The sequence below is a fragment of the Podarcis pityusensis genome (assembly GCF_964106645.2).
Source record: "Podarcis pityusensis genome assembly, chromosome: 13".
Lineage (NCBI taxonomy): Eukaryota > Metazoa > Chordata > Lepidosauria > Squamata > Lacertidae > Podarcis > Podarcis pityusensis.
In genome coordinates, this window is record NC_138038.1 from 9,214,594 (window position 1) to 9,240,282 (window position 25,689).

The window sequence follows — 25,689 nt, forward strand, 5'->3', positions numbered from 1 at the left end:
TTCCCTGGTATTTTAACATCTTCTATACTTTTTGAAGTCCACTTATTTTGCAAGCTGGTTTTAACCCTATTGGTCTCTTTTTTTTAATAATAGCTGGTCAGGGTTTTTTTTAGCCCTCTGTTCTAAACCACTGAGCCTCTTGGGCTTGCCAATCAGAAGGTTGGCAGTTCGAATCCCCGCAACAGGGTGAGTTCCCGTTGCTCAGTCCCAGCTCCTGCCAACCTAGCTGTTTGAAAGCACGCCAAAAAAAGTGCAAGTAGATAAATAGGTACCACTCCAGCGGGAAGGTAAACGACGGTTCCATGCGCTGCTCTGGTTTCGGTGTTCCGTTGTGCCAGAAGCGGCTTAGTCATGCTGGCCACATGACCCGGAAAAACTGTCTGCGGACAAACTCTGGCTCCCTTGGCCTGTAAAGTGAGATGAGTGCCACAACCCCAGAGTCGTTCGCGACTGGACTTAACTGTCAGGGGTCCTTTACCTTTGCCTTTTTCATATGATGAGGCTGTTTTTGCTCTGGTTATTCTTTAAGTATGATGTAGTATTTTTTACATTGCATTAGTTTATATCATTCTGTGCTGGCATCATCACTTTACTGGTATGCGACCTTTCTGCAAAAAACTCATGCTCAAAGCTTGTAATGACAATAACTGTAATACACTGTTAAACCTACCTATTGAATGTTGTGACGAGAGAATTTTGACTAACAAAGGCAATGAATGGATGCATGAATTAATTAATAGTCAAAGAGCAGCTTTGCCAATGGGCAGCCTTAGAACCCTACCCTAACCACAATTCACTATTAGCTGGTCTGCAGAAGCTTACCAAATTTTATTCAAGATGTAGAGAAAGAGTGCGCCTGTAGGAAAGAAAGGATTATTTCCCAAGATTGTACACATGTGAGAGGTTCCAATATTAAACATACTGTTGGATTTTATATATGGAGGGTTGATTCTAATGCTAGTCATACTCATAGCAGACCTATCATCATCATCATCATTTACATTTATATACTGTTCTTCATCATACGATCTCTGGACGGTTCACAGAATAAAATACAGGCTAAAAACAAGGAAATCCATTAAAGCAAAACAGCAAAACAATTACCTCCCTTCCCACAGACACATTTAAAATTTAAACACATTTAATCAGCCTTGTTGAAGAGGAACACTTTCACCTGGCACCTAAAAATATATAATGAAGGTGCCAGGCGAACCTCCCTGAAGAGAGCATTCCACAAGCAGGGATTCACATAGTTTAGTAGACCTAAGTTAGTCATGCCCATTCATTTCAGTGGGTCTCTGTCAGGGAACTGCCATCGGAAGGAAGGGAAGTGAAAGGGCTCACACAGGTTGGGAGAGACTCAGCAGCTGAAGAGGGAACCAGTAGGGGGAGAGGAGCTGGGCTGAGGGAAAGGGAGCTGGAGGGATGGCTCAGAGACACTTCCAGCGAAAACAGTGGGGAGGTTTCAGGACCTCCTGTAGGGACACCCACTCCTCGCCGGAAACTGTCACGCAGAGAGTCCAGAAGACGTGTTTCCGTTAAGGAGCTTTTATGTTGGAAGCGATTCCGAAAGCAACCACTGTCGGAATCTGCCAGCGACTGACGGAGCCATGTTTAAGGGGCTCCGTTACAGACAGAGGTTTGCAAACTTGACCAAACTCTGAGGGACTAGGATTTTACACACAAGCAGCTCATCGTCCCATCACAGCATTCCGACAGTCTTCGTGAGCAGCTTGTGCAGGAGAAGGCATCATGAGCAACCCAGCCGGAACCGGAGAAGCAGGAGCTGGAGCGGGTCCAAGCCTGGAAGAAAGGTACCGGGTGTTGGAGGTCCAGCTAGCGCTGCAGACGGCGAGGCTTGAGGAGAGGAGGGCTCAGGATGCAGACAAAAAGGGGAAAGACACCCAGCTCGTCAGAAAGGTACCAGGATTGGTGCAGAAGTTTGGGGGGGAGCCCAAAGACTATCATGGCTTTCGGACAGAGATGCAATATGCCCTCAATCTGCAGTTTGATGAATTCCCTGACGAGGAATCACGAGTGGCTTTCGTGATTGGGCATCTTGAAAAGGGGGCGAGAGACTGGGTTAGACCCCTGATGGCAGCGAATAGTGACGTCCTAAAGGACACGATGAAGTTCTTTCGCGCCATGGATCTGATGTTTTCCAGCGATATTGAACAGGGAGTGGTCCGCAGACAGTTAATGGCTTGCAAACAGGGGAGCCGATCTGTCCGTGAATACTGGACTGAGTTCACCATGTTGATCCATAAATTGGGGTGGGATCTATCGGCGGAACCCATTCAAATGCTCTTTGAAGAAGGGCTTTCTTCGGCTGTGAAAGACGAACTTTCCCGGGCGCCCAGGGCGGAGTCTATGGACCAGCTGACCAAATCAGCGCTGACCATAGGAGCGCGCCAGGAGGCGAGAGCATTGGAGAGGCGGGAAGGGAAGGGGGAACGTTGGAGGGAGCTTCGCATTCCAGACATTCCAGAGCCAACTTTCCCGCCGGCAGAGCCGATGGAAATCGGAACAGCGCGCGCGCGCGCAGTTTCAAAGCCCAGTGAGGGGGGAAAGAAGGAGGGAAAAGGCGCCCGGAAATGCTATCTCTGCCAACAGCCAGGTCACTTTGCCAGAGTCTGCCCCCAGAGGAAGGAATGGCAAGGGATGGTAGGAGCTGTGGAGGGAAGAGAGGAAGAAATACCGAAGCAAGTAAAAGCCAACGCCTGGCTGCCACCGTCGGGGCACAGCAGCCAGGCCAAAGAGCAGTGAAAGTGCCCACGCCAGAACCTCCTAAACCCGCCCTAGTGATAGAAGTGGCGCTAGAGCTGCCAAACGGACACCCTCTAAAGATAAAGGCGCTGTTGGACTCAGGCAGCTCCTGCAATTTCATGAGCAAAGAGTTTGCAGCTGAACACCAGATACAGACGATCCCTTTAAGCAACCCCCTGCAGGTGACCACGATCGATGGCAGGGAGCTGTTGGGAGGAGAAGTCAGCTTGCAGACAGTCCCAATGATAATGAAGGTGGCAAGGCACACCGAACTGATAGCGTTTAATGTGGCCACCTTGGGAGGAGCTCCCATTATATTGGGGATGAGCTGGCTAGCGTTACATGATCCGCTGGTGGGCTGGCATCAGAGAGTGGTTTCTTTTGGTTCAGCACATTGCTTAGAACACTGCAAAGAGGGAAAGGGTTTGGCAGGGGCCCAAGCCACCCTAGCAGGGACTGAAGTAACGGAGAACGTGAAGGTACCACGACAATACGCAGATCTCCGCGACGTCTTCAGCGAAAGGGAAGCTGACCAATTACCCCCGCATAGACCCTTTGACTGTCAAATCAATTTACTCCCTGGGGCACAGCTCCCTGTAGGCAAGCTGTACGCCATGTCAGACAGAGAGATGCAGGAGCTAAGAGAGTTCATTGACAAGAACCTGAAGAGAGGGTTCATCAGAGAGTCCAGGGCGGTGGGGGGCAGCCCAGTGTTTTTTGTGGATAAAAAAAACACGAACAAGCCGAGGCTTGTGTGTGACTTCAGGGCCTTAAATGCAGTGTCAGAACCAGTGGCTTTCCCTATGCCCAGGATTGACGACATTTTGACAAGGGTCAGGAAGGGAAAGATTTTTACTAAACTGGACCTAAGGGGGGCGTACAACCTGATACGAATAAGGAAGGGGGATGAATGGAAAACCACCATGTTCACCCCTTTGGGGGCATTTGAATATTTAGTTATGCCCTTCGGCCTACAAGGAGGCTCCGCGTGCTTTCAATCGTTTATGAACCACGTCCTGGGGCCTTTGCTTTACAAGAATTGTGTGGCCTTCTTAGACGACGTGTTGGTGTATTCTGAGAATGAGGAGCAGCATGTGAGAGACGTCAGAGAAGTGTTGAGCAGGCTGCAAGCCAACCAGCTGTGGGTGAAACTGGAGAAGTGTCAGTTTCATACCAAGGAGGTGGAATTCCTGGGGTATCGCCTGTCAGACAAGGGATTGGCCATGGATCCCGGCAAGGTCCAGGCGGTGCTGGAATGGAAAACACCCAAAACAAGGAAGGATGTGCAGAGGTTCCTAGGATTTGGGAACTTCTATCGTAAGTTCATCCGAAACTTTGCCCACCTGACGGCGCCCATTACGGACTGTCTCAGCAGTAAGAAGAAGTTCGTTTGGACTGAGGAGGCGGAGCGAGCATTTGAGGAACTAAAAAGGGCCTTCGCCTCGGAACAACAACTCCTGCATGTGGATTTACAAAAACCGATGAGAGTGGAAACTGACGCATCAGACAGAGCTATTGGGGCGGTGCTTCTGCAGCCAGGGAAGGAGGAGTCAGAGTGGAGACCGTGTGCCTTTTTTTCGCGAAAGCTGAACAAATCCGAGAGGAACTACACGGTGTATGACCGAGAACTACTAGCCATTCATGAGGCGTTCCGGAGATGGAGGCACCTGCTAATTGGCGCACAACATAAGGTGCAAGTGTGCACTGACCACAAGAACCTAGAGTATTGGAGGACGGCACGAGTGCTCAACCAACGGCAAGTGAGATGGGCCCAGGAGTTCTCCAAATTTAACTTTGAGATTTGTTACGTGCCAGGCCCAGAGAACATTAGGGCGGACGCTCTCTCACGCAAACCTGAATATTTGGAGGGGGAGGGAGCACCCGAAGAGAGACATGTCATTCCAGAGGACCGCTGGGTGTGTGGGGCGGCATTGGTGGGACAAAGAGAACTGGTAGAGGAAACAGAGAATGATGAATACGCCCAGAATAAGCTCAGAGGTCTTAGGGGTGAGGGAGAGGAACCAGGGGGTTTCGAGGAAAGAAATGGAGCTTTGTATTACAAAGGGGCACTGTATATCCCTGAAGGAGACTTAAGGGGGAGGGTACTCAAGCAGTTGCACGACAGCCCCACGGCGGGGCATTTTGGACAACACAAAACCATGTGGTTGGTCACCAGGGAATTTTGGTGGCCTAAGGTGAGGGAAGATGTACGGGAGTATGTAAGAGGGTGTGAGCAATGCCAGCGAGCCAAAGGGGAGAGGCGGGCACCGGCGGGGCTATTAGAACCCTTACCAACCCCAGAACGACCTTGGGAGGCAGTGTCGATAGATTTTATGACTGATCTGCCGAAGTCCAAGGGGAAAACAGCCATCATGGTGGTGGTAGACCTACTAACAAAGATGTGCCACTTTGTAGCCTGCTCGCATGCAGTCACGGCGGAAGAGACAGCGAAGTTATTTGTAGAACACATTTTTAGGTTGCACGGGGTGCCATTGAGGGTGGTCTCAGACCGAGGAAAACAATTTACTTCCAGGTTCTGGAGGAAGCTCATGAGCTTACTGCAGGTGGAGGTCAACTTTTCGACTGCCCGGCACCCTGAAACCAACGGGCAGGCGGAAAGAGCAAACGGGGTCCTCCAGCAATACCTGAGGTGTTATGTCAATGACAGAGAGAATGACTGGGTAGAAAAGTTGGCGCTGGCGGAATTTGCCTACAACAATGCCGAGAATGTGTCCACAGGGATGAGCCCCTTCTTGGCTAATTATGGGTGTCATCCCAGGGCTTTCCCAGGGGGAGAAGGGGAGAGATGGGGTGTCCCGGCAGCCGAGCATTTTGTAGAAGAAATGGAAGCAATCCATCGTCAGCTCCAACTCAACTTAGAAAGGGCGAAGGAAGAATACAAGAGGCAGGCAGACAAGAACCGAAGGGAAGGTGAAACCATAAGGGTGGGAGATAGGGTGTGGCTGTCAACCCAAGGGTTGCCGTTCAAAGGAGGTTGTAAGAAATTAAGACCCAGGAGATTGGGTCCCTTTGAGGTCATTCAACAGGTCAACCCAGTGGCTTTCAGGCTCCGGTTACCCAACCACATGAAACTGCACCCAGTATTTCACAGGTCGTTACTGTCACCGTATGAGGGGGGACGAGAAGGGATGGCCACTCGGGGACCGGTCATAGAAGAAAGGGAATGCAGCAGCCATGTGGCAGAAATCCTCGACGCCAGATGGAAGGGGGATCAGGTGGAGTATTTGGTAGCGTGGGAAGGAGAACCGGAGTCAGAAAACACTTGGGTAATGGCAGAAGATATCAATGACGAGGTATTGATAGAAACGTTCCATCAAAGGTTCCCAAGGAAACCTCAGCCTGTGGAGAGGTTCCGGAGGGAATACTTTGGGACCACCGATGAGGAGGAGGAGTTGGAAGGATTCTCGGAATCGGAAGGGGAAGGGGAGATGGACTCTGAGGAGGAGGAGTACTTCGAGACCAGGAACCGCAACAGGTGGAGAGAAGTGTTCGGGACATCGGAAGATGAAGGAAGTTCATTCCGGGGTTTTGCCTCCTCACCGCCCGTAGAGGAGGGGGCGAGAGGGGATGAAGGGGGCCCTGGAGGGGAGGTGGATGTCAGGGAACTGCCATCGGAAGGAAGGGAAGTGAAAGGGCTCACACAGGTTGGGAGAGACTCAGCAGCTGAAGAGGGAACCAGTAGGGGGAGAGGAGCTGGGCTGAGGGAAAGGGAGCTGGAGGGATGGCTCAGAGACACTTCCAGCGAAAACAGTGGGGAGGTTTCAGGACCTCCTGTAGGGACACCCACTCCTCGCCGGAAACTGTCACGCAGAGAGTCCAGAAGACGTGTTTCCGTTAAGGAGCTTTTATGTTGGAAGCGATTCCGAAAGCAACCACTGTCGGAATCTGCCAGCGACTGACGGAGCCATGTTTAAGGGGCTCCGTTACAGACAGAGGTTTGCAAACTTGACCAAACTCTGAGGGACTAGGATTTTACACACAAGCAGCTCATCGTCCCATCACAGTCTCCTCTGAGTAGGAATAGCACTGGCTACTTGGAGATTTTGTTGCAGACCTTGTCCTTTGCTATGCTTTGGGGTTGCATGGCAAAATACTTCTGTCCTACCTCTCAAAAGCGACGTGGGTGGCGCTGTGGGTTAAACCACAGAGCCTAGGGCTTGCCGATCAGAAGGTCGGTGGTTCAAATCCCCACGATGGGGTGAGCTCCCATTGCTTGGTCCCTGCTCCTGCCAACCTAGCAGTTTGAAAGCACGTCAAAGTGCAAGTAGATAAATAGGTACCACTCCAGTGGGAAGGTAAATGGCATTTCCGTGCGCTGCTCTGGTTCACCAGAAGCGGCTTAGTCCTGCTGGCCACATGACCCGGAAGCTGTACGCCGGCTCCCTCGGCCAATAAAGCGAGATGAGCACCGCAACCCCAGAGTTGGCCACGACTGGACCTAATGGTCAGGGATTCCTTTACCTTTACCTCTCAAAAACCATCCAGGAAATAGTCCTGAGAATACAGAACTTGGCTGCTCCTGTTCTGGAAATCCACAGATCCCCTAATCTGTCTTGCTCTTCTGTTTTGCGGAACAGATAAACTGCAATGGCTTCACTCTGAGTGATCAACGGGGACTGCAGGCAGTTGGTGTGGGTATCTTCCCAAACCTTTGCCTGGTGAACCATGACTGTTGGCCCAACTGCACGGTCATCTTTAACAATGGCAAGTAAGTCATCTCCTTCTGCGCATCAATGTGAGAAACTACGCTTGTCAACTCAGGGAATTTCCAGAAAATTAATCTACTCTGAGCTGAGAGGTTGCCTGGCCCTGTTGATTCGTTTTTTTGAGCTGCATGAAAATACGTTCTTGTGAGCGTTTCTGTTGGCTTCTAACATTTCATTGGGACCTAGTCACTGATAAAGATCCTATCAGTTCTTGGGGCGGTGGGGAGAAAACGTATTGGAAAATGGCAAATTTCCACAGCACGTGGGAAGGTTCTCCTCTGCAAGACCCACTAAAATGATTGGGAGCTGTATGTGAGCATTACTATATCAGTGGGGTTTGCACCGAGAACACTGCTAAGGGTTGTGCTCAGAATGTGTGATTTTGACAACCCTGCAGAACAATCTTGGGTCTTGACAGATAAGTTAGGGGAAATGGATAACGTGTGAAGTTTAAGCGAACACCAGAATGAAGCTGCCAAATGTTGGTCTTCAACACATCGGCATATTTCCCCACAAATCCTTTTCGGTTCATTTCTAACACAATTAAGCAACTTTGTGCATGCATTTGTGGTTCTGCAGGCTTGTTGTCATGCAAACTGCATAGCTTTGCAAGATGGAAGCCCCTCTTCACCCCCCCACCCTAAAAGCAGACAGGTGGCACCAGCCTGGGTTTTAAAGAATCTGCAGCTGTAGTTAAAGGCATAGCTGAAATATCTTTCCTCCAAAACCAAAAGCTTGTAACAGAAACTATGCATTTATCTGCCTGGCAGATAAGTGGTGCCATAATCAGAATATCCTCAGTAAGGAAGGAGATGGTTTATACCAACAGTCTGATCTACAACTACTTCTTCTTTTTTTACATTTTATCCTATTAGAGAAGTTTCAAAACAGTCAGACTAAAATATTGGGACAAAAGCATATCACAGTTTGAACAGAACAGAAACAGGAAAATGTAAGTCACAGGACAGATCTGATACCAACTAGTGCACGGGAAGTTGCTGGGCTGGGGAATTCATCTCATCTTTGCCATCACAATATTGTTGGTTCTTCCCAAACAGCAATTTTTTTAAAAAAAAAAATCTTCCCCGAAAGCTAGAGAGATCATCCACCAAGTAGCATCAAGGCACAGATCCTATGCTGAGCTTTCGAAGACCTAAGTAAACACTCAAGTAGTTGTTATGAAACAATCCATTAGCAGCCTGTTCAGTTTTTAAAGAGAGAGAAAAACTGTGGACTTGGCTATACAGCTTGCAAATAAATGTTTAAAGTGTGTTGCAAAGTGCATTATAAAAATGTGACAGTAGATGGCGATGGCGAGCTATGACAAATTCAATATATTTTTTTGAAAACGTTATTTTAAAAAGCAACGTTTTAAATATGTGTCTAGATTCCCCCTGTGTTGAGCAGGGGCAATTGGGAGTGAAGAAGTGTGTAACCATAGAATCATAGAATCATAGAGTTGGAAGAGACCACAAGGGCCATCAAGTCCAAGCCCCTGCCAAGCAGGAAACACCATCAGAGCACTCCTGACATATGGTTGTCAAGCCTCTGCTTAAAGACCTCCAAAGAAGGAGACTCCACCACACTCCTTGGCAGCCGTTCCTCTGTCTGTAGTTTCTCCAGTCCCAATGGCTCCCTCGCGGCTGCTCCCCCCATGAGATTTCAAATGGTTCTTTGTCGATTGAGAGGAAGGAAGCTTCCAAATGGGTCTTGAGATCTCTCAGCCAGGCAGTTTAACGGCACAAATATGAAAAGCACATTCAATTGTACAAAACATATAGGGAGGGCCACTGATAAAATCCATTAAGAGCCTGACGGAATGAAAAGTCTTTAGAGCCCATTTGCATAGCTGTCAACCGTCCCTTATTTGGCGGGAAACTCCCTTATCCCAGCGCCGTGTCCCGCTGCTGTCCCTTATTGATGATGTCCCTTAAATTTCCTGGGTTTCAAAGGAAGCATCTCCTCTCCCTCCCTCCCTGCCGGTCAGGGAGGAGGGAGGCTCCAACTGTGTTGCTTGGCTGCCCGGCCTGCCCCCCTCCGGCCTCCTCTCACCAGCCTCAGCCCCTGGGAGCCCCTCCCCGCTGGGACTGGCGGCAGCCTCAGGCCCTTCTGCCGCCATCCTCCTCGCGGCCGCTAAACTGAGCGTCTCTGCCGGGGCATCCCCTCTGCCCACCGCCGCTGCCGCTGCTCCTGCTAGGCCGTACTGCGGCTGCGCCGCCAAAGAACCCAGATGAGATGGGCAGCCTATGAATTGCTGAGGAGCCTTGAAAGAAGAGCGGGGGCAACTATAAAGAAAGCAGTTCAGAGAGAGGAGGAGGCGGCAGGTGTTCCAAGGGCTAACCATAGAGGGGGAAAGCGGAGGAAGGACCACAAGCGCTTCTCCCATAGATTTGTAGTGGTAGACTAGCATAGATGGTCTTATCTGCGGGTTTACTTCAGGCGCTATTCCCCCCCCCCGCTTCCTCCTGCCCCACCTGACGGAACTGAGAGCTGCAGATGGAGGACGAGAGAAAAGATACAGAACTGCAGCAGCATCTTTGTAGCTTGGACTTCGTTTTGCGCGAAAAGTGGTTGCTGCTTGTAGTTATTTAATTGCAGTGTTTCCTCAGCTGGTGTCTTGAGCAGCAACCTCTGGAAATGAAGGGCTAAAAACCGGCGCTGCTCTCCAAAATTATCTGGTCCCTTTTAACTTCGTACTTCAGCTGGTTGACTAAAATCCCTTATTTTGGCTGCTGATCCCTTATTTTCGAGGCTGCTGGTCCCTTATTTTCCAATCTGTAAGTTGACAGCTATGCCCATATGAAGGCTGCAGGAAAGGGGTGGCAATTCCGTTGCCTGCCGATAGCCTTGTAAAGTCATGGAGGAGAGTGCTGTGGCTTAGGACTCCAACTTGCAATTTGATATGCTACCTTCACTGCTGCCTCTGATCTCTACCTTGGCCCTCGAAAGCTGTATGCTAGCATTTGATGTACTAAATGTATGGATTCCATTTGCTTTTCTTCCTTTCTTTTTTTAGTGTGTTTACCTCTGTCAAACTGCAGATGTCTGTTTCTTTCTTTCAGTCATCAGGCTGTAAGATCATTGTTCCACACCCAGATGAGGTGGGTTGGCCTTGATACCATAATATTTCCCCTTTCACTGCTATCCCGCTCGAACACCCCCCGTACCGACCCCAAAGTCCCACAGGCAGTAATAACCAAGTTACAAAGATGACTTTGTTTTTACTCTTTCTACCGCCTCTATGCAAAGTCCCACTAAACCCAACCCTTCATTTTGTAATCCCTGCATTTGTAGAGTCTTTCTTTAAAAAAGTAGTCATTATGACAATAATTCCCCTTCTCCTCTGACAAACTTCCCCATACCTCTTAATGCCTGCTCCAATTTTTTCTCTCCAATTCTTTCATTGGCAATGATAGCATGAGAATTTCTAACGATGGTAACCGTAGTAGATCCAGTAGATCTTTTATTACAAGAGCAAATAACGTGGCATTGTCTGATACTCTGATTTTGGCTGCATTGACAAACACTTTCGGGCCCCTGTTTAGAATTACAAAACCTTAAAAGCGATTAAAATGGCAAAAGCCGCAGGTGTTTATAATATCAGTTTAGCTAGTTCTAGGCCGCAAGGCGACACCTGTTTCTGCTGAGGTCTTCCAAGCAAAGATCAGCCCTCTTGGTGGATCCTCTTTCTTCATGTGGGAATGAGTAGATGTAGATCCCATGGGGACAATCCAGCCAAAGTTAAGTAGTTTAAAAAAATATGTCTAATTTTACGTATTAACTTAATAACACAATAAATGCTAAATTTCATTCATTTCAATGGGAGAGAGTTGAGCACATGGTGTCTTGGACTGGCTAGATGCAGAGGTACGGTGGAAGAAACCAGCTGGGGAACCCCCAAGGGACGAAAGCTCAGAGAGTGGAGATTGGTGGTGGGACAGGGATGAATGATCAGAGGGAGCAGATTGGGAGGAGGAGGTGTCGGAAGATGAAGAGGCAACAGGGCTTAGTGAGCAGGAAGAGGCTGTGGCAGAGCACAGTTCAGACTCCGAGGCAGAAGCAGAGGCTGGGGAGGAAGAGGGCAGGGTGCTGAAGAAGTGAGGGTGTCTCCTCCTGCTACAGTGTCCAGCTCCTCTCCACCTTGTCTCCCAGAACATGGAGAGGGTGGAGAGGGCAGAGTGAAGAGAGAGAAGGCAAAAGAACCTCAGGTTGCTTGGGGAAGGAGATTTGGGGAGCTGTAGAAAGGAAAGGATCTTCAGTCCTTGAAGCTTCTTCATTGGGGGCAAAACCTACAGGCTGTGCTCATGAGCCTTGAGCTGTTTTGTTTCTTTGAATAAAGATTTAACTTCACTGACACCTTGTGAGCTATTGCTGACCTGTCCCTGACTCCTTCCTTGACACCTGGTGAACTCTCCCTATTGAAATCAATGTGTGATCTTCTTCTTTTAATCCTTTGCCATTCATTTCATATTACAATTTTCTGGTGTGCTCACCCTTGCCACTGGCTCCCTTTGTAATGATAACAAAAATTAATAAACCTAAGTACCTCAGTGAAGAAGGGCTTGCCAATCAGAAGGTCGGCGGTTCGAATCCCCACGATGGGGTGAGCTCCCATTGCTCGGTCCCAGCTCCTGCCAACCTAGCAGTTCGAAAGCACGCCAAAAAAGTGCAAGTAGATAAATAGGTACCGCTCCGGCGGGAAGGTAAACGGCGTTTCCATGAACTGCTCTGGTTCGCCAGAAGCAGCTTAGTCATGCTGGCCACATGACCCGGAAGCTGTCTATGGACAAACGCCGGCTCCCTCGGCCTGTAAAGCAAGACGAGCGCTGCAACCCCAGAGTCGTTTGCGACCGGACTTAACAGTCAGGGGTCCCTTTACTTTTACCTCGGTGAAGAGGGAGGGAATGGCTGGCAAGAGATCGTGTGCTCAATCAATTACAAGCAGCTTAAAAACACATGCTTAGAAGGGCGAAGTCCTCTGGGCAGGCTGGTCCATGTGCTTTGGAGTGTGGAAGCAGGCACATCAACCTCCTGTCACTGGTTACCTCCTCCCTTTGCAATGAGGGGAGAGATTTGGGGGCTGTGAAAACTGTAAGGGTTCTTCCAAGCATTCCTGGCGGTCAGGGCCTGTCCAAGACATTTTGGAACCACAAAATGGTATCCCTACGCCCCACCAGGGAAGAAGGGGTGGGTGAAGTTCTGCACTGGGGACAAGCAGGGGAATCAAATCAATCTTACCAGATGGTTGAAGTGGGAATCCAATCCAAGGGAGGATCCTGCTCTCAATCATGCCTAAGGATGGGAGGAGACCAGCAGTGCCTCCTCTTTGCCCGTGGGGGGCGCTACCAAGGAGGTGGCAGGACATGCCTCCAAGCAGTGTCCCACAGCTGCCCGAGTTGGTTGGCTCATCTTGGGTCATGGGTGCAAAGTAGGCTGTCAAAACTCCAATGATTTACAAGGGAAACGGTTGCTTGCATGTCTCTAGATAGAATAGCTGATTGTATATTTTAAAAAAGGCCTTTGTTGGGAGATATTGCATGCTAGAAACTTAAGTCTCCACAACTAACACATTGTTGTCTTTTTAAACCTGTGTGTATCTAATTATGAACATGGTTAATGTGGCATGTAAAGGAACATCCTTTAAAAAAAAAGAGAGAGTGGTGCTTTCAATTGAAAAGTTGCGATTGAATTTGAGTGCACTGTGGCAGATGTTTGCTATTGGTCCCTGCAAATCAGGGCTGGGGAACGCCATCATCCTTGACCATTAGCTAGGCTGGCTGAGACTGATGGGAGTTGGCGTTCAACATCTGGAAGTCTACCAGTTCCTTGGCCCTGCAGCCAATGAGCAAGCACTCATAGATGTGTATTCTTCATCTCCCCAACAAATCTAGGGTCCTAATGAACTGTTATGGGGTAGCACTGTTGAAATAAACAGCTATGGACCTGGTCAGGGAACATTGTGCAGCCTTCCTGAGCTATATGCCTAAAATAAATGAATTTTTTAAAAAATTAAACAACTCTTGTGGTACCTGAAAGTCTAGCACATTTACCACTGCATAAGCTTTTGTGGTCTCTGTCCCACAATAATAAAATTGCCATAATAAATGTGTCGGTCTTTAACTTGCCAAAGACTCTTTATTTGTGGCAACAGACTAACACAGCTACCCCTCTGGAAATTAAGGGGAAAGGTGGGGGAAACTGAAAGATCTTTACATGCAACATGCTTAGAAGAATTGTGGCTGAAAAAATTTGACACAATTCTGCAATTTGGGGAATCCCAAAGCCTATTTAAGCAGCCCTATTGAAATGACAATACTGTAGAACACATTATGTTTCGGATGGTATGGTACAAAAACACAGAGATGTGTTCGAAATGGAGATCTTTCAAAATGCATTCTTGTTTATGGATGGCATGATGTACCTGTGAGGACAGCCCAAATGCTGGCATTCCCATGGGGGGCAAAATAAGAATGTTTTCTTTCCACATTCCCCATGCATTCTCTCAAGCCTGATGCCTTTGTCCTGGAGAATGATCGAATGGTGCATCAGTTCAGCTGCTAAAGCTCAGGGAGTCTGCCTTGAGTAATGCCTTGAGTAACCAGGTGGATTCAAATTTAATAAATAAATGGGATTCCTCTGGTGAACCTGGTGTCCAGCTGTGCAAAGGCTCAGCTTCTTACCATGTAATCTGGGTGACCCATGTCCTAAAATCAGACCCAGTGCTACCTTCAAGTGATTGAAGGTTGAAAGGAAATTGGGAAATGATGCTGTCAGCGAGAGGGAAAGTGCTGACAAAGATATGACCTGTGTGCGTGAGCAGCAAAAATAGAAACCCACTGACCAGAAAATATATATTGGTGCTCTGAGCAGATGGTCAAGGCTGTATGTATGCTATGATCATATGGAAACCCAGAAAATGCACGCAATGTTCCATTAGTTGCACAACTAAGGCAGCTTTCATTTCAAAGCAACAGCTCTGATTTCTGATTCCTTGTGATGTACTCTAGCAGAAGTAGGGGGAAAGAGTGAGGTAGGGGGAAAAGCCCAATTAATTATGCAAAGTAACAAACCCCACCAACATTTTATTGATTTGCATACATTTATGCAGGTAGCCAGGGGACGCGGGTGGTGCTGTGGTCTAAACCACAGAGCCCAGGGCTTTCCTATCAGAAGGTCGGCGGTTCGAATCCCCACGACGGGGTGAGCTCCCGTTGCTTGGTCCCAGCTCCTGCCCACCTAGCAGTTCGAAAGCACGTCAAGTGCAAGTAGATAAATAGGTACCACTCTGGCGGGAAGGTAAACGGTATTTCCATGCTCTGGTTCGCTGAAGCGGCCTAGTCCTGCTGGCCATGACCCGGAAGCTGTCTGTGGACAAATGCCAGCTCCCTCGGCCTATAGAGCGAGATGAGCGCCGCAGCCCCAGAGTCATTTGTGACTGGACCTAACGGTCAGGGGTACCTTTACCTTTTATGCAGGTAGCCAAATACAGCCTTCTGTCATGCAGGATTTGTGTTACCTTGGTACAGGGTTTTGGTTGTGTGGAAAGGACGCACAGCTCTGGGAAGGAATCCTTTCGTCCTAGGCATTGTGAGTGGTGGTGGATCACTCCTGATATTATTATTACTGGAAAGCTACACAGACAAGTCTCTGGTGTTTATCTGGCGCTGCCTCTTTGCTTGTTTGACACCAGGATCGAGTTGCGTGCTCTGGGTAAGGTCTCCGTCGGGGAAGAGCTGACTGTTTCCTATGTAGATTTCCTCAATGTTAGTGAAGACAGAAAGCAGCAGCTGAAGAAGCAGTATTATTTTGACTGCACCTGTGAGCATTGCCAAAAAGGAATCAAAGATGACCTGATGACGGCTGTGAAAGAGGGGAATGAAAAGGTATGAGACTGAACTTGAACTAGTTCCTTCTACTTGGACTACTGCAATGTGCTCTACGTGGGGTTACCTTCAAAGGTGACCCGGAAACTACAACTAGTCCAGAATGTGGCAGCTAGACTGGTGACTGGGAGCGCCGCCGAGGCCACATAACACCAGTCTTAAAAGACCTACATTGGCTCCCAGTATGTTTCCGAGCACAATTCAAAGTCTTGGTGCTGACCTTTAAAGCCCTAAACGGCATCGGTCCTGTATACCTGAAGGAGCGTCTCCACCCCCATCGTTCAGCCCGGACGCTGAGGTCCAGCTCCGAGGGCCTTCTGGCAGTTCCCTCATTGCGAGATGCCAAGTTACAGGGAACCAGGCAGAGGGCCTTCTCAGTAGTGGCACCCGCCCTGTGGAATGCCCTCCCACGAGATGCCAAGGAAATAAACAACTACCAGACTTTTAGAAGACATCTGAAGGCAGCCCAGTTTAGGGAAGCTTTTAATGTTCGATTTATTACGGTATTTTAATATTTTGTTGAAAGCCGTCCAGAGTGGCTGGGGAAGCCCAGCCAGATGGGCGGGGTATAAATAATAAATTATGATTATATTATTATAAAATGAATTTCTGAGCTCTGGCTGGTATACACAATCAGGAATGTAATTGATCCTGGAGTTTTGCTAATGAAAAGATAGTTGGGTTGCCAGCTGGGCACTTTTGGAAAATTCTGACAGGAAGAGCTAAAGAAGCACATTTGAATCGTTTCCCCTTGCCTCTTGCAGCCATCCAAGGAAGTGGTGAAGGACATCATCCAGTTCTCCAAGGAAACCCTGGAAAAGATTGATGAGGCTCGTACCGAAGGGATATACCACCAAGTGAGTCACAGAAGGCTTGGTCCTCTGCTTATTAATGTGTTGAGGAAACCCAGACAATTACATCTCACGTCTACCTTATTTTATCACTAGGGACATGGTGGGAGAAAATTATTGTCATGATCCCCATCTGCCTGCCCAAAATAAGGCTCTGAGTGATTGGGAAGAACAATGATAGAATACATGAAAATAGTTCCTTCCCTTAACTTAACAGAAATATTTAGCTGCCAAGCAAAGTTTAGGGTTTTACCATTTGTGTATAAAGCCCTAACCAGCCCAGGTCCTTTTTTACCTGAAAGGATGCCTCCCCCTAGGAACCTTGTACCTACGGGACCGCCCCTCCTGGTATGCCCTGAGGAGGACCTTAAGGTCCATAAATAGCAACACCTTAGTGGTCCCGGGCCCTAAGGAAGTCAGATTAGCCTCAACCAGGGCCTTTTCAACTCTCTGTCTCTGCAGGATCTGATTTCTTTCTGCAGGGCCTGTAAAACAGAGTTGTTCCACCTGGCCTTTGGTTTGGAATCAGCCTGATCCCCTCCCCTTCTTTCCTTTTCCTTCTGTGATGGAACCCGTATTTGGGGACTTCCCTGGCTTTTTTCTGGCCCATGTAGGACCAGTCTGGATAGCTGGCCTTGGTGGAGATTTGACGTTTTCTCCCCCCAAACAGTTTTTGATCTGGGCTTCTACTGAATTGAGGCTGCATTTTAAGTTGTATTTTAATCCTGTTTTTAAGTTGTATATTAATCGATGGTTTTTATACCTGATGTTAGCCGCCCTGAGCCTGGTCTTGATGATGATGATGATGATGATCATCCAACTCAGGTGGATAAGTGGTGTCCTCTTGTGGGTACCACATACTCCAGGAATTTGTTTAATGGGTACCTGGGACTTTTAGTGTGAGGGTTGAGTGCAGGATGGGGGACCAAATTACCCCAGAAAGAGCACGGTGTGTCCCCCACCAGTGGTACTTCCCTTCCCCTAACACACCAAACACCCCCTTCCCCAAACATGATAGTGTGCTAGCTGACAATGACAACTGTACAGGAAAGGAATAGCTATCCTCTTGGGAAACAAAATATCATTTTGGATATGTGAGTTAAGCGGTTACCCAAACCGGTCGTATATGTTCCAACTCCCTTGTAAAACATCATGTCTTCAGAGCTATGCATTGCAGAAGCAGATTTGTTCTGCCACAAATGTACCTCTTTCTATGATGTTCCTTTCTGTGTGTGGTTTGTCCTAGGTTGTGAAGCTGTGTCATGAGTGTCTGGACAAGCAGGACCCAGTGCTGGGAGACACAAACCTTTACCTACTCCGGATCCTCAGCATCATGTCGGAAGTCCTCTCTTACCTCCAGCTCTTCGACGAGGCAGCTGGTTATTCAAAACGAATGGTGGATGGTTACATGTATGTATATCCATTTTATTCATTTCTTTGGAATATCTCTAGGCTGCTAAAAGTTACCAAGTATTGTAGCAGCGTACAGCCGCAATAAAAATGCAACAAATAAAAATGATTTTGAAACAGTTTTTCAAAATGAAACATGATGCTGACTGCAAGCCAACTCACCTTTCTGTAACAATGTTGTTGTTGTTGTTTAGTCGTTTAGTTGTGTCCGACTCTTCGTGACCCCCTTGACCAGAGCATGCCAGGCTCTCCTGTCTTCCACTGCCTCCCGCAGTTTGGTCAAACTTATGCTGCTAGCTTCGAGAACACTGTCCAACCATCTTGTCCTCTGTCGTCCCCTTCTCCTTGCACCCTCCATCTTTCCCAACATCAGGGTCTTTTCCAGAGAGTCTTCTCTTCTCATGAGGTGGCCAAAGTATTGGAGCCTCAGCTTCAGGATCTGTCCTTCCAGTGAGCACTCAGGGCTGATTCCCTTCAGAATGGATAGGTTTGATCTTGCAGGTCCATGGGACTCTCAAGAGTCTCCTCCAGCACCATAATTCAAAAGCATCAATTCTTCGGCGATCAGCCTTCTTTATGGTCACGCTCTCACTTTCATACATCACTACTGGGAAAACCATAGCTTGAACTATACGGACCTTGGTCGGCAAGGTGATGTCTCTGCTTTTTAAGATGCTGTCTAGTCTGTAACAATAGGGGAGCTTTAAAGCATCCAGTGAAAGCTGTACAATGTCATAACCTGCTTAGGTTCACCTGGCAGTTCCATCCTTTCTCTGCTCTTCCGTAACTTATTTGCATATATAAACAATGCAGTTAATATATTCCTTGTTGCCAGTACAGTGGATGCTCGGGTTGCGAACGTGATCCATGCGGGATGTACGTTCACAACCTGCAGCGTTCGCAACCTGCAGCGGCGCGTCTGCGCACGCAGGGGTTGCAATTCGGCACTTCTGCACATGCACAAAGCGCGATTTAGCGCTTCTCCGCATGCGCGACTGCCGAAACCCGGAAGTAACCCGTTCCGGTACTTCTGGGTTTCGGTGCAACCTGAAGCGTCTGTAACCCGAGGTATGGCTGTAATGATTCTTTTTATGATGCTACCAAAATGTCCATCATCAGGTCAAGTATGTGTGTCTTTTTCAAGCAACTCTCTTTTGGGCATGAACTGAGTAGGTGCGCAATTCATAGCGATCTATTCCTGTTTTACCCGGGGGTCCCCTGTTGGTGCAGTTTGGACCGAGGGCTGGCAGCAAAGCTGTCCGCAAGTGAAGAAATGGAGTCAGTTCAGTGGAAGAGACAGGGGAGGCACCAGTGCTATGGGGGCCAGCGACGGAGCAAGCCGATTGGGCACCTGGGGCATGTGCCCTGTTCCCAGGGGCGGGGCCAGCTGCCCGTGGGGTGGGGCAGGACGTTCTGCGGGGCCTCTGAGGAGTCTGCCTGCCTCCTCCCACTCAGCCGCCCTACAGCTGAGGGGGAGGCTGTGGGCAGATGAAGCCACCGCGTCACTCCCAGGAGAGACATGTGGCTCAGGCGCGCTACAGGCCCCGCAGTGAGTGCTGCCTGGCATTTTGTCACCCCCTCAGTGGTGACACCTGGGGCGGACCGCCCCCCTCTTCCTCTGCCCCTGATGGGGGCTAAATCTCCCCCATGCTCCTGGTGTTTTAAGAGTCTGGGGCAAGAGGCAGGCTCCCACCCCCTTCCTACGGCATCCTAGATTGTAACTGTTTACTAGTCCCTTAGCACTTACTGGGAGCCATAGAGAATAAAGTCTATCGCTGTCTGCATCATCCAATCCTTGATCATCACCATCCAATCCAACCTTTATGTGGTCATGTGCGAAATCCCTGGCAACTAGCTGCTTGTCTTATCCTGTCTTGTCCGAGCACAATTCAAAGTGTTGGTGCTGACCTTTAAAGCCCTAAACGGCCTCAGTCCAGTATGCCTGAAGGAGTGTCTCCACCCTCATCGTTCAGCCCGGACACTGAGGTCCAGCTCCGAGGGCCTTCTGGTGGTTCCCTCACTGCGAGAAGCCAAGTTACAGGGAACCAGGCAAAGGGCCTTCTCGGTGGTGGCACCTGCCCTGTGGAACGCCCTCCCACCAGATGTCAAAGAGAAAAATGACTACCAAGCTTTTAGAAGACATCTGAAGGCAGCCCTGTTTAGGGAAGCTTTTAATATTCAACAGGTTATTGTATTTTAGTGTTTTGTTGGAAGGCACCCAGAGTGGCTGGGGAAGCCCAGCCAGATGGGCGGGGTGATAAATAATAAATTATTATTATTATTATTATTATGCATCCCAAAGATCCGTGAAATTACATTGGCAGGATCCCAAGGGGCGCCAGGCTTTCATGCTCCCATAACCGTTTACCCCACCTTAAGCTTAGTATGTTCACTTTTTGAAGACCTATCCATCAGTTCAGCATGCGCCTCCAACCCTTCAACATCACAGCTTCCAAGACACGGTCCAAAGGCACAGCAGCAATGGTTGTGTAGTCCCAGAGGCCCAGCATAACTTTCCATCCATTATGGAGGCTGTAGTCATTGGTGGAAGGAAGAATGGAGTCAAACCTCCTTTTTAGGACTGAACCCTCCATGAAGCAAATCACCACATCTCCAACAAGCTGGAAACCCAAGCAAGGATCAATATATATGCCCCAGCACTGATTTGCAAATGTCAAGTGGCTTCCTTGTGTATTTCCCCTAGGAAACTCTACCACCCAAACAACGCACAGCTAGGGATGGCGCTCATGAGAGCTGGAGTGACTCAGTGGCATGCTGGCCTCATTGAAGCAGGCCATGGGATGATTTGCAAAGCCTACGCTATTCTTCTGGTGACCCATGGCTCCACCCACCCAATTACCAAAGATTTGGAGGTAAGTGACTCGTGGTATTGTGAGGCTCCAGGAACGTAGAGTGGTACCTCTAGTTACAAACTTGATTCGTTCCAGAGGTCTGTTCTTAACCTGAAACTGTTCTTAACTAGAGGCGTGCTTTCGCTAATGGGGCCTCCCACTGGTGCGCGATTTCTGTTTGCACCCTGAGGCAAAGTTCTCAACTCGAGTTAATTGTACAGTGGTACCTTGGGGTACATACGCTTCAGGTTACAGACTCCGCTAACCCAGAAATAGTGCTTCAGGTTAAGAACTTTGCTTCAGGATGAGAACAGAAATTGTGCGGCAGCAGCGGGAGGCCCCATTAGCTAAAGTGGTGCTTCAGGTTAAGAACAGTTTCAGGTTAAGAACGGACCTCCGGAACAAATTAAGTTCTTAACTTGAGGTACCACTGTATTCCTAAATTGGAGAGGGAAGAAGTCTGTGTGGATGGAGGGGGGAAGGAAGGCTGAGAGAGACAGACAGACAGAGCTACAGTTACCTGAGGCCACCTGGTGAGATCACTGCAGAGGTGAGATTTGAGGTGAGGACTTTGTTTCAAATGGCAACTGTCTCTCCCTCTCACCTCAGTCACTATGCTTCACTAGCTACATTAAATACACAAGCATCAGGCTGTTCAGTAAATTTACAGTGTTACCTCAGGTTACAGACGCTTCAGGTTACAGACTCCGCTAACCCAGAAATAGTACCTCGGGTTAAGAACTTTGCTTCAGGATGAGAACAGAAATCGTGTGGTGGCAGCGGGAGGCCCCATTAGCTAAAGTGGTACCTCAGGTTAAGAACAGTTTCAGGTTAAGAACAGACCTCCAGAACGAATTAAGTTCTTAACCCGAGGTACCACTGTATTTGGAGATTGTTCATAGGGAGAACAAATGATGTTGAAGTCCCTCAAAACTGGATCTCCTTGCCAGCTGCTCCAAGTGGCAAATTGTTTCCAGGCATCCCTCTGGAAGGTGCATTAGCTACAGCCATTCAGCTCTGTTCACATATGCAGAAGGGCCAGACAGACTGCACAAGCGAGCCAAGTGATCACTTGGCCTTGCAATATTTACAGCAGGGGTTACAACTCCCATCTGTCCCAGGCAGCATGGCCAATGGTCAGGGGTTATGAGAATTACAGTCCTGCAGTATGAAGGGCCACAGCTTAGTCACCCATAAAAGTAAAGGGACCCCTGACCATTAGGTCCAGTCGCGGACGACTCTGGGATTGCGGTGCTCATCTCGCTTTACTGGCCGAGGGAGCCAGCGTACAGCTTCCGGGTCATGTGGCCAGCATGACTAAGCCGCTTCTGGCGAACCAGAGCAGCGCACAGAAATGCCGTCTACCTTCCCGCTGGAGCGGTACCTATTTATCTACTTGCACTTTGACGTGCTTTCGAACTGCTAGGTTGGCAGGAGCAGGGACCGAGCAACGGGAGCTCACCCCGTTGCGGGGATTCGAACCTCCGACCTTCTGATCGGCAAGTGCTAGGCTCTGTGGTTTAACCCACAGCGTCACCCGCGTCCCATTAGTCAGCAATAGGGGACCCAAATATTGCCATCTGCAATGCAAGAAATTAATTATTATTATTATTTCTTCTTCTTCTATACTGCCTCTCATCCAAGGATCACAGGGCAGTTTACAATACGAAAACAACAAAAGACATACCATAGTAGCAAACAAAAACATTAACACCCTCCACACACACAATAACACCACCACTACCTGTGTTCGAAAATTGCCAGACCACTTGCGACCAAGTGAAGATGCCTGGGTGACTGGATGGCGCCTGACATCTCCACCATCTTGGAGGTGCATGCCTGGGGATCCTTGGGTCTTGTCAGGGAACTGCCATCAGTTCAGGAGGGAGAGAAGAAAAGCTGGATGGATTACAGAGAGCCCCCAAAGATCGTGGAAAGCAGCTCTTCCTCAGCGGGGGAGAGTAACCACACCTCCAGTGGAGAGGAGCTGCAGGGTTCGGAGGAGGCGAGGTGGTGCCAGGACACTTTGCCTGGGCAAAGCGGGGAGGGGAGAGGTCCACCGTTACCCACGCCCTCCTTGCGCAGTAAGCTTTTGTGCCGAGAGGGGAGGCGCAGACTGGGCGTCGAGAAATTACTTTGCTGGGGAAAGTTTAAGCCCCGCCCACTCACGGATTCTGCCAGTGAATGAGTCAGCCACAGGAGAGTGGCGCTCTAGACAGATAAAGTTTATTTTGCATCAAAAGCAAGACTTCACAGCCGAGCAGGGAGGTACCGTATTTTTTGCTCTATAAGACTCACTTTTTCCCTCCTAAAAAGTAAGGGGAGATGTGTGTGCGTCTTATGGAGCAAATGCAGGCTTTGCAGCTATCCCAGAAGCCAGAACAGCAAGAGGGATTGCTGCTTTCACTGCGCAGTGATCCCTCTTGCTGTTCTGGCTTGTGAGATTCAGAATATTTTTTTTCTTGTTTTCCTCCTCCAAAAACTAGGTGCGTCTTGTGGTCTGGTGCGTATTATAGAGCGAAAAATACGGTATTTGCCTGCTTGCTCTCAAGCAACCCCTTGGAAACCTAACAGGTCTTGGCTGTTTTAACACACTGGCAACACCTCCTGTAGAATTATATCCTCTATATTTTATCTGCACAGTCAGAATGAATTGCTGGAACAAAAAAAACTCATATTGAAAAATATGACTTTCGAGTCGTCTGGCCCCCCAAAATGGCAACTAGGCATTCTGTTTTGGCAACTGTAACCCTGATTTAAGCAGCCATTTGGCACCTAGCTTGTATATCTGAGTTTCTAACACTGCCCACTAAACGCTCTGTCCGTAGCCTGACCAGTGGGATCTCAACTTGAATAGAAGAGCATGTTTCTAGCTGACACTTAAAAATGTGTGGACTTTATGAAACATCAGAAGCCACAGAGTAGGGGCTAAATGAGAGTTACATTGGCCTTTATTAGTTTGCATAACCCCTAAGAGCAACCGCTTGCGGTATGACTAGCAGAAGCAATGTAAGTGATGGAAGATTATCATAATGAAATTCAGATTTTTTAAAAACTTGTTTTTGCGCAGAGGATGCACAACGTGTAGTATGACAAGGCAAAATGTTAGCAGTTTGCGATGGAAACTGGGTTTCAGGGATGAGGGCTTCCTCACGCATCGCAAGCAGACTCTCAAGAAATTAGCTTTGTATCTCTTTGTCTCCATCCTTTCAGGCCATGCGTGTTCAGTCAGAGATGGAGCTGCGCATGTTCCAAGAGAATGAGTTTATGTACTACAAGATGCGAGAGGCAGCTCTTCAGAACCAGACAATCCAGGTCATGCCTGAGCCCGCCGCCAACGAGATTTCACCTGGCATCTTCCAGAAGAAATAAGAATGGGATTGTTGGCCGGCCTGGAGGCGTCTTGTTGAATCCCGACAGCTGGTGCAAATCAGCCATTTTGGTTCTGAACAGGAAGGAAGTGCCAAGGAAAGTGGGGGTTTGGTTCTGAATGTCCGGCTCTCCTGAGGACAGCGCCAGAGAGACATGCTTTTTCTACATGCCCAGCATGTTGAGTTAGAAACATTTCACAGGAGGAATCAAAGCCTACATTCACTCATTTCAATGATCAATAAAGTTATTATGATACTTCAACACTTGTTTCAGTCACTTGTGTTCGGCTTACTTATGGAAGAACATCACTTTGCCACAATTTGTACATCCATCTCAGATGGAGGTTACATTTATACTCTTATTCCTTAAAAAGCATTTGAGTGTTAAGATGTTCCCTTAAGTGTGTCCCAAGTAAAGTAAAGTAAAGGTAAAGGAACCCCTGACCATTAGGTCCAGTCGTGGCCGACTCTGGGGTTGTGGTGCTCATCTCGCTTTATTGGCCGAAGGAGCTTCCGGGTCATGTGGCCAGCATGACTAAGCCGCTTCTGGCGAACCAGAGCAGCACACGGAAACGCCGTTTACCTTCCTGCCGGAGCGGTACCTATTTATCTACTTGCACTTTGATGTGCTTTTGAAGTGCTAGGTTGGCAGGAGCAGGGACTGAGCAATGGGAGCTCACCCCGTTGCAGGGATTCGAACCGCCGACCTTCTGATTGGCAAGCCCTAGGCTCTGTGGTTTAACCCACAGCGCCACCCGCATCCCATTGTGTCCCAAGTACCACCCTTCATTTGCACCAGGCCTAATGGCAACCGGCATACCAGTTTAGCTTAGGTCAGGGGTTGACAATGTTTACCTTGCCTGGGCCGGATCACTTGGGTGGAGATCCTCTGTGGGCGCCGGAAATCGCTTCTGCACATGCCCAGACGCCGAAAACTGCGCCAGCACAGAAGCGATTTTCGGCGTCTGTGCATGCGCAGAAGCGATTTCCGGAGCCACGGAAGAGAGTCCCCACACAGTTTAACGCAGGTTTAACGCAGCATGCCGGGACTCGCTGAATGGGCCACTCGGTTCTGGGGCGGCTTGTAGGCCGGTTAAACGGCCTCCACGGGCTGCTTCTGGCTCATGGGCCACAAGTTGCAGACACGTGGCTTAGGGTTTCAGAAGATAACAAATCTGGGGATTCTTAGTTAAAGCAGCATTTATTTCCACTTAGTCCCTTCCTTTTTCTGGCTGAATGTCTGTCCTAGCAAAGCTATCCAGCTTTTCCGATGACCTTATGGGTGTTCAAAGGCCTTATGGGTGAAACCCAAAGTCCTCTGCTGATTCCTTCCACTCACAAGCCATCAAGCATGAATCATAAAATATCATAGCTGTCAACGTTTCCCTTTTTTAAAGGGAAATTCCCTTATTCTGAATAGGACTCCTCGCAAGAAAAGGGAAAAGTTGACAGCTATGTAAAATATTAGGAGATTAGGATTGCCATATTTCAAAATGTGAAAAATCCAGACAGAAAAGTTGGTGAGCTTGTTTTTTGTTTTTCAAGTTTTGGCCAAAGAAATTGGGCGTTTTTGAAATCGGCAAAAACGACACTGCAGACATGGGCTGCCATATGTCTGGAGTTTTCCGGACATTAGCCGATTTCTGAAAGGACACTGCTTGCGGCTGCAGTATTCCTATATGTCCAGAAAATTCCAGACGTATGGCAACCGTATAATAAATCCTGTTAAGTTGGGAGAGAGACCCAACCTGACCCTCACTGCTGCTCTGGGCGCTCTTGTCTTTGATAGCTGTCTTCCATAGACCAATAATGATGGCAATGAAGAGGCG

The 25,689-nt window shown here is 48.6% G+C and overlaps 1 protein-coding gene across 2 annotated transcripts in view; it reads left to right on the forward strand.

The window, feature by feature from the left end:
• The window catches only part of SMYD1 (SET and MYND domain containing 1), a 51,325-nt gene extending 27,203 nt beyond the window's left edge, over positions 1 to 24,122 (forward strand). Inside the window, exons 4-10 of one of the 2 annotated variants that reach the window (XM_080976852.1) lie at positions 7,365 to 7,495; positions 10,556 to 10,594; positions 15,184 to 15,376; positions 16,141 to 16,233; positions 17,474 to 17,637; positions 20,342 to 20,510; positions 23,703 to 24,122. In XM_080976852.1, the coding sequence (XP_080832978.1) occupies positions 7,365 to 7,495; positions 10,556 to 10,594; positions 15,184 to 15,376; positions 16,141 to 16,233; positions 17,474 to 17,637; positions 20,342 to 20,510; positions 23,703 to 23,861 (948 nt within the window). In that variant the 3' untranslated portion in view covers positions 23,862 to 24,122. The remainder of the gene's footprint in view (positions 1 to 7,364; positions 7,496 to 10,555; positions 10,595 to 15,183; positions 15,377 to 16,140; positions 16,234 to 17,473; positions 17,638 to 20,341; positions 20,511 to 23,702) is intronic. The other variant, XM_080976853.1, reaches the window with a different exon arrangement.
• The last annotated feature ends 1,567 nt before the right edge of the window (positions 24,123 to 25,689 follow it).